Below are 8847 nucleotides of genomic sequence, written 5' to 3'. Positions count from 1 at the left end.
CAGGGATCCAGCATTTCAAAGGGGAAAGGCCAAAAAATCCCCTAATCTTCCCAAAATAATAACCGGTACCTCCCTCCCCCTCAAAATCTTATCTTATATCTTCCAGGCAAGAAGGTTCAAATATTCTGCTTGTTCAGAAGTAAGCAGTAATTTTCACCAAACTAGACTGGAGATTCCCAGCATCTGTTCCCAGAAAGCTAGCTGGCTGTGCCTGGGCCTGAGTATGAATGCCAGGAGGTCGGCCTCCTGTAGCCCCAAAGCTGCTGCTCTGAGGGGCCACTCTCCACTGAACTCCATCGCAATAGTAGTATCCTAACACACGTGTTGAGAGAGACAGTGCGATGTTCAGAGTGTGACAGCCTGTGCATGACTTGCACTGCAGATACCATGGGCTGAGCGTGGCATGGGTTGCACTTGGGTTGTTCTCTGCTTTGAACACTCACTCTAAGACCTGGGATGTCCAGACATGTAATTCTCTAGCACACATATATGCAAGATGACACTTATCTCTACCTTCATACCACTGAAAACAGTATTTCATAAACTTAGCACAATTTTTCTCGTGTATCTTCTCATTCGTAGTCAGAAAAGCTTTGGCCAGCCTACCTTTGGTAGTTTCGCTTTCCCGGATCAGGAAGGTACCTCTGGGGTTTCCAAATGACAACAGCTGCCTCTCAGCATCTTTTCGGCCAAGTTTGCCAAAGTACCACCTTAGGGAAACATCAGAAATAGTAAGACAAATGCAACATAGGATTACTAGGTAGTGTCATGGAGCTCAGACATGGAGGCTTATTTGTGGAAACTATGGTTACTCAAGCATATTCAAGCATTTTTGTCATACTGTCTCTCTTATTGTGGTGGGAAGCTAACATGACAAACTGTGTAGTAGATGTATACGTTGTGCGGTAGCACTTTGCGTTAAGCCTATAATCAGTAGATGCTGAGAATGCTTGTTTGGTGTCTTACGACAAAGGCCAGACTTCGACAATCAGAGAGCAAGACTTGGCGGGGGGAAGGAATAGACAAGGAAAAGAGCACAAAAATGCGTCGCTGCTGAAGAGCAGCATTTTTACAGATGTTGCTATAAACTACATATTTGACTTACATACTGATGTATTAGTATTCAATATTTTTGTGGCAGCACAGCTATAAAACCTCAGTAGAAGGACCAGATGCAACCACTTCACTGTGGTTGTATAAGGCTTTCAGAGTTTCGGTACCTTTTTCCTTCCTGCAGCAATTTTTTTTCTTTTTTTTTTGTTTCACAATCAACCAAGTACAACCTGAAGTACAGACTACAGTAGTACCTGCTCAACTATATAAGCTCCTCCAGTGTATCTTTTATACTGGAAATAATATGGATACACACAGCACTCCATTTTTTGCATAGATATGTCCTCATTATGCTGCCTGCTGTATGCATTGTAGGCATCCTACCTATTGGTAGGTATTTGTTAATACAATGTGCCCTCTCTAATAGGCAGTTTGCACACTAATTGAGTCCAAATATTTTTACAAGTTGGTTCAGGAAAAGCAAAGGCACCTTTCACTTAAAGCTTGAAATTAGTCAGCACTCGAATAAAGGAAGCAGACCTATGTTCCTTTAGGTTTTCTTCCTTTGTTTTGACATTGAAAAAGCACTGAGCTTGTGCTTCTTTTGTTACTAATTACCTAATTATTTATCAGTGCAGTTAAGAACTGAAATAAAAATTATGTAAGTAATTTGAAAAATCGCTGCAATCAATCAAAACCAACTCCTTGAACCTCCTTCAAATACAGCACTAATGGGTCTTTACAACGAAAAGAAAACATACTCCTCTGCTTGGATGGAATCGACTGGAGCCACATAATTACTGGGAATGTAACCAGTTTCGCCTGTTGTCAAGGACCGGGCCTCCCACCAGTCTCCTTCCCTGCAGAAACAGAGTTGAGGAGAAGTGAGAGCAAGACACAGCTGTAAAGACAATGATCTGACTTTGCTAACAGCACCCACAGCTGTGCTGAGTAAAAATCCACAGCAACCACCTCTTTATCGCCGGCGTGCTTCTGAGAGCTGTTTGCATCTAAACCCAAATAATACACGTATTTCTTTACACCTATTATTATTTCAGCAGTGATTAGTAATGTAGCCTTCCAAACGTAGCATAATGGCATAAACAGGCATAACAACCCACTGAAATCAGGTTTGGTGAAGGCTGGATTTGGACCAGAATATTGAAAACTGTCTCCATAGCAATTTTTCTAATACAGACCCTTGAGAGAGCTTATAGAAAAACTGCCAAACTGAACACTGTCACATCCACTGCTAATTTTGAACTTCTATGGGGATAATTAATCTGAAACCCAAAGGCATCAAAAAGTCATCTATCAACACGGAGTTTTAGATAGCCCTTAAGGATCACACTTCATTGTCTAGATTCCCTCTCTTGGTCACCTACAGGAGGTATCTGAAATAGCAAAGGACTTAGCTGTGTTTTCAAATACTTACAAAAAACCATTCTTCTACAACATTTAAGTATGAAGAGGTCCATGCAGGACCATCTTATGGCAGTGTTCCACAGGCTCAGCATCAATTTTTGTCATACATGTGTGTGTACATGGTACTGCCCTTCAGACAATGTGTGTTGCTGTAGAATGCGCAGCTTTAAGAGAAGTTTATTTCTCAGCTTTTTACAGGATGCAACGATTTGGGGTTTAGCAATTTGTATTTCACTCTCAGCGCCAAATTCACCGATGTTTAACTCCTACTGCTACTCATAAGCACTCTCTTTTCTATTTCTGGACTGCTTAGAAACTCTTTCTCAGTTCCCCTTTCTGTAAAACAGAGGTTTGTTCACTAAATAAAAAACTATCATCAAACGTGGCCAGAGAATTCAGCCTCTTCTGTAAGCAAGCAGTTACAGAAAACAAATTGTCAAAGCTATTACTGGCAGGAAAGGTTGTGTCAAGGTGAGCTCTTACTTTAAATTTTCAACTCCACTTTCTTTAACAGTTTGAAGGAGTATGAGCTCTATGGAAAACAACTAGAAGACAGCTCTGATTAGTCCAAAAGGAGACATTTCCAATTCTACAGTTCAAAAAAGTGAAGAACAAGTAGCTTCTCTAGAGGCTGGCAGCTGACACTATTTTAATACACCTTGTGTGCATTTGTATGTCAGGCAAATGGCCCTGTCTGTTTACGTCCCTAATTTTATCAGCTGAGGTGCTAGCCCTTCCCCCATATGTTGCTGTAGAATATTTCTGAAAGATTATGCCATACTGTGGTTGATAAATTGTACCATTACATTTCTTCTCCTTACTGTACAGAGTCCACTAGATGGAGGTATTTTATCATATCTAGGGAGGAAAAAAGCAGTCCTGTAGATGATCACAACATCAGGAACAACCCCCTCTGCTTTGACAGAGAAGCGTAAATCTCAAAGCGCTGCCAGAAAGGAGGAGGAATGCGACTTTTTTCAGAGCTCTTAATTTTAGACACCCAACTGAGGTAGGAGGCTAGTCAATGGGGCTAGCCAGGGTGTGCGGGAGCGGCAGTGGGGATGTAGGGGATGGCTGAGTGTTTCTGAGCCCTGAAGTCAGACTCTGCTCTGAACCACCCCTGCAAGTACCTCTTTCTCCCCGACTGCCCTTGGTATCATTTCTGACTTCAAATCACAGGGATAACCTCTGTATGCCATTTCAGGTATTGCTGTCCTGAACTTTTAATCCAAAGCACAAATCAAATTTCATTTGTTGAGAGCTAAAAAAACCCCAAACCATCCAAAAATTCCAGACAAACTAGTTTTGTGCACATATATGCTTTCTGGTTGCAAGCAGCATTGGCAGACTCTTAAAAAAATGGGCTTCTTTCACATAATTTCTGATATGAGTGAAGAGAGGAAGCATTCTCACAGAAAAGCTGCTTTCTGGAGATTCCCAGCCTGGCTGTCAGTACTCCAGGAGTGTGGTTGGGTCCCTGTTTATAAGCAGACAGAGCTGACTACGATGGGAACTGAGCTTCTATAATCCTACAAGAAAATCAGTGGATGCTTGTTTTTTTTTCTCTTAGAAAACTTTCCTCCAGGCAGTAATTAGCTGCATTAAAATCCATGTACTGCAACCGCCCACACGTGGGGAATCTCTCTGTCCCACCGACTCCAAGCATGATTGCTCCGCAAGTCCTGGTGAGCACCCCCTGGTTTCATCAACTGGGATGTGTAAGAAATTTATAATGCGTGGTATTTCTTCTTGTTTCAAGTTATGGCATAGTTTGTGCAAGGTTAGGAAAGCAGCAGGCAATATGAACAAAAATGGATGATAAGTTAAAAAAGGTTTTTTTTCCAAGTGCTAATTTAGAAGTAGAGAGGTTTTTAAACTCCCTCTACAAGTTGTAACTGAAGTTTCTGTGCTTTCATCTACATCAAAGCTCTTCAGCTTCATGGCTTCATGAAATATTCCACAGAATTACCTTTTTTTTTTTTTTAACTTTACTGCACATTGAGCCAACTCCAACCCTGGACTTGTTCTATTAAAATTAACAGGAGCTGCACCAGGGATGAATTTGCCTCACTGTCACATAGCGTAAGAAAAAAAGATGAGAGCAATATCACAAAGCCTCTACGAAGCCATATACTTGGCTGTTAACCCGTTTCTACCTCTACATGACAGCAATACTGAACATAACACAGAGCCTTCAACTTTATGTTCTTAGCCAAGATTTACAAGATGTTCAGATATAGGTCAGTAGCACAGTAAGTTTTAGATGTTATTTTTAAATTGCTAAGGGATTTTTTTCTATGGGCACTTAATAAAATTAATTTAAAATTGATGATTTCCAGGATGGAAGTGTGGCTTTCATGCCAAATGCAACTGTGCAATGGTGCATTCTCACTTAACAGAACTTCCTGGCATGTTCTGACTGTATCACCTACCTTTAAAAGGAAAATAAATGCTTTTAAACTTGTCACACAAGTCTGGGTAACGTCTCTTTTGTGAATCAGTTTTTAGCTCGTTTCTGTGTAGAGATACTTGCAGCAGATTGCAAAAAGTGTTAGTACATGCCTTGCAGAACTTCTGTGACTACTGGTAAAGTACAGAGCTGGTACTCTCATTTCTGAATGTGAGTTTACTGTGAAATGTAAGCAGTGAATCACACAATCTAACGTTTATTTTTGAAGTAAAGCTGCATGTGGTTGAAGGGTTTTTTTTTCAACAGTAAAGCACTTTGCAAAAGTGCACTAAATGCAAAGACAAGGAAGTAAGCATAGAGTAAAACCCCTACAGATCTTGAATATCCAACATTGGATTTTACTAATAACATAAGCAGACAAATATAATTGTCAACACTGTAAGTTTAAAAAAGCATATTCCCAAGCCTAAAACTTACGAGCTGTTAAGTATTTGAAATTTTTCTCCTTTGTGAAAACTCAAGTCATCTTCTGTTCTTGCTTCATAGTCATAAAGCGCCACAAAAAGAGTTACACCTAAAGAAGAAGACAGGTGAGTTACACTCCATCACAAAAAACAGGAGGGGAAGGAGCCTCAAGAGGTGAGGTGGCTAAGCCAAATGTAAGCTACTCCGGTTGCTGAGGAGCAAAATAAACTGAAGCCTCCTACTTTTTGGACAACCATTCTAATCCCTCTGCTTTTATGCAGCCAGCGGGCATGCCACATTCTTCACTCTGTACAGTCATCAGTACTCTTGGTTTGGTACCCACACACAGTGTAGGATCCCAAGCGGGCAAAGGGGGTTTGAAAAGAGAGTTTAGACATAGCCATGCCGAGTATTTCCTGTTAACCACTTGAGGTGGCTCAGACCACACTTTCTGTTCCCTGGTAGAGGTATAAGGCAGTCAATCAGCCAAATTGGGCATGTATACATAATTTCTCACCCCCCAAGTGAACTAGCACCTGCAAGTTAGCAAAGGTAGGGCTGAAGACCCAGCTCCACCCCTACTTCAATTCTTTGCACTATTTCGTGAAATAACTCTTCCCAAAAGCAGCACGCTGAGACAGTTGTGCCTCTGCTGTAATTATGTGATTGATACTCACTAAGAGCACTGAAAGAAGACTTTGAAACTCACCTGTTCCTCCTCTTGTACGCAGTGTCCCTGTATGAGAGGAGGAATTGACTCCACCAAACACAGTCAGTCCTTGGCCTCCTGTGGCATGGAAGTTGTTGTAATTTGGGATTGAAGTCACACCAAAGCTAGGATAGTGCTGCGGAGTGGGATCTGTCCCATAGCGGTAGCCTGAGCTTTGAGTTAAACTGCCATCCCTCTCGTCAGTCAGTTTTGTTGCTTCTTTATCCTTACATTGCACACAGCCCATTATCTAAAATCCTAGGAGAGGAAGGAAAGGACAGGTGTTCACACGTTGATGCTCACCAGATCTCCCCCAAACCCACATATGATGAGGATCAAATTAAGTTCACTGCTCAAAAGTTAAGTACTTTGAAAAAAACCCACAGTGGTTTGAATATAAACAGCAACACATTGGGAAAAGCTCACACAAAATCTTCCTTGCAGTGGTTTTCCATTGAGGCCTGGGGAGGGAGGTCCTGCCTGCTCTTAGGGTAGTGGCAGCTCTCTGCCCAGCCCTGCCAGGAAATGGGTTGCATGGAGGTAGTGAGAGGATGAAACCCCTCTCGCTCACCCTTCGCCAGGAGAGCACGACTGGCAGGCAAAGGACTCAGCCAAAAAGAACAGCTGGAGGTGTTCAAGTCTGCTCCCCAAAACACAGGGCGAGGCACTTAGCTCACAGTTCATGTTTGACCTTGCCAACTACACAAGAGCTGACTTCACCTAAAGGCAATACAACCTTTTTCCATTGCTGGAGCTCTGCGTGGCAGGGAGAAAAGCAGACACAATGCGCTGATAGTACAGCACAGGAAAGTAGGAGGGAGCTCATCAGATGGCACAACGAAAACAAAAGGAAGCACCCTTTTATGCAGTACTGAACAGAAGTGTAAAACCTGCCGGTAGTGGATGGTGGGGCAGCCAAAGGTATACATGAGTTAAGAAACTAGAGAAAGTCATGGAGGAATTAACACGTCAAATGCAGAGCATCTCCAAGTCTGGATCCCAGACAGGAGGAAACCGAGAGAGTATGGCTTGGAAAGCATTGCGCTAAGTTTTTTAATTCTTGTAACCTCCTGTTTAGCACCCTCATGGGGCACTACCGGGGCCTGGGTTAATCGCGCTTAATTTCAGGAGCCTATCTCTCTAGGTGGAGGGAGACAGAGGGTGACTGGCCACATCTTAGAAGCAGCCCTCCGAGGTTAGTCCTGTTACCTAGTATTGCTTTTTATCTGTCAGCCCTAACATCTTATAATCCATGTGCTGGTGTTACCAAACTCTTTCCTATTGACTCGAGCTGAATCTAGACACAAAACCCGAGTTTCTGAAGCTGGGCATGATGAATCTAGGGAATCAGATACTCGTCTGGATGCACCCTTGATCTGAACCGGTATGGTGACTTACATGTAACCTGGCTCACAAACAACATACTCTAAACACTGGGGCTGCAAGAATAGCAGTGACAACAGAAAAATATTTGAAAAAATTAGAATTACTGGACATACTTTGTCCAGAATATACAAATAGTCAGGGAGAAAATGCATGGAACATTAAAAAAAAGTATAGCAAAGAACTTTTTTTTTCATATTTCTTTTCACATTTCAGCCAATATCCGTCACTTAGGGTAAATAAAAAGCCTATCCTTTTTCAAATATCCTCATTTTTCTGTAGCTGCCAGGCTGGCTATTTTATATGCCTTACCCCAACATCAACACAGGAAATTCGTTTTGACAAACTCATGGGATTCAGAAAAAGCATATTCCTCTGCTGCTAATGCTTCAAAAATTATGCAGTAGCTGCCTGCTTGTCTGTGACAGTACCCAACCTGGATACCTGCTTCCTAAATCTAACTTGCCTAATTAAAAAACCGCTTCTGTTGAAGGGTATTTTCTACAATTTGAAGATACTTCCAGTTATTCTACAAGCCTGTTCAGAAGAACAAGCACCATTTTAATGTATTTCCCTGAGCTGTATTGCCTGCATTTAGCACGGGTCTACCATCTCTTGCTCTTAGCTTAACTTAAAGGCACCCTTTTTGCATTTCTCTTTTTCCTTCAAGATGCCACATTCACTCAGCAGAGTTCCCTCACCAAAACTTTTAAGTGTCTTCACGCGAACAGAAACAAGGACTCTCGACTCTGCATCTGCTGCAACGGTTGGCATGAGCTGGGATCCCTCAAGAAACTAAAGTGACAACAGGTCGAGGGAAAGGGGTTTGCAGCCTGGAGGCTGCAAAACACACTGCTGCTGTTACTGCTGCGGTGGCCGTGCCGGCCTCCAGCCTCTGCTCACCCTGGTAGCTGGGTTGGTGCTGGAGGTACCATGCTGGTATCTGCTCACCCTGGTAGCTGGGTATCGTGCTGGAGCTTAAGGTTGTCCATCCCTCGGATCAGCAGTGACTCTAGGTGAGCCCACAGGGACTGCGACGGGTGCAGAGGTGCCTCAGCCAGCTTCGTATCAGCTGCAAAAAACTGCTTGCACCGATATCTCTGCTGCTTTTACCCGTTTCAACAGCAGGACAGTCTGGCTCTGGAGACCCTCTGTTTGGAGATGTCACTCAGAGGTGAGGACTTGTTGGAGTGGGTCCAGAGGAGGGCCACAAAGATGATCAGGGGGATGGAACACCTCTCCTCTGAAGAAAGGCTGAGAGAGTTGGGGTTGTTCAGCCTAGAGAAAAGAAGGCTTCGGGGAGACCTCGTTGCAGCCTAAGTACTTAAAAAGGGGGCTTATAAAAATGACGGCGGCAAACTTTTTAGCAGGGCCTGTTGCGACAGGACGAGGGGGAATGGCT

General features: G+C 42.9%; 1 protein-coding gene across 2 annotated transcripts in view; it reads right to left on the bottom strand.

The window, feature by feature from the left end:
• Nucleotides 1-8847, bottom strand: part of FYN (FYN proto-oncogene, Src family tyrosine kinase) — an 80235-nt gene that overhangs the window by 32929 nt on the left and 38459 nt on the right. For both annotated transcript variants that reach the window (XM_019474606.1, XM_009289146.2), the window contains exons 2-5: nt 6063-6320; nt 5366-5462; nt 1815-1913; nt 607-710 (exon numbers count right to left, since the gene is read on the bottom strand). In XM_019474606.1, the coding sequence (XP_019330151.1) occupies nt 607-710; nt 1815-1913; nt 5366-5462; nt 6063-6309 (547 nt within the window). In that variant the 5' untranslated portion in view covers nt 6310-6320. The remainder of the gene's footprint in view (nt 1-606; nt 711-1814; nt 1914-5365; nt 5463-6062; nt 6321-8847) is intronic.

This window comes from Aptenodytes forsteri, unplaced genomic scaffold (genome assembly GCF_000699145.1).
Source record: "Aptenodytes forsteri isolate BGI_AS27 unplaced genomic scaffold, ASM69914v1 Scaffold217, whole genome shotgun sequence".
NCBI classification, from domain to species: Eukaryota; Metazoa; Chordata; class Aves; order Sphenisciformes; family Spheniscidae; genus Aptenodytes; species Aptenodytes forsteri.
Note: the sequence above shows the minus strand (reverse complement) of the source record. Positions and strands in the feature narration are given on the sequence as shown.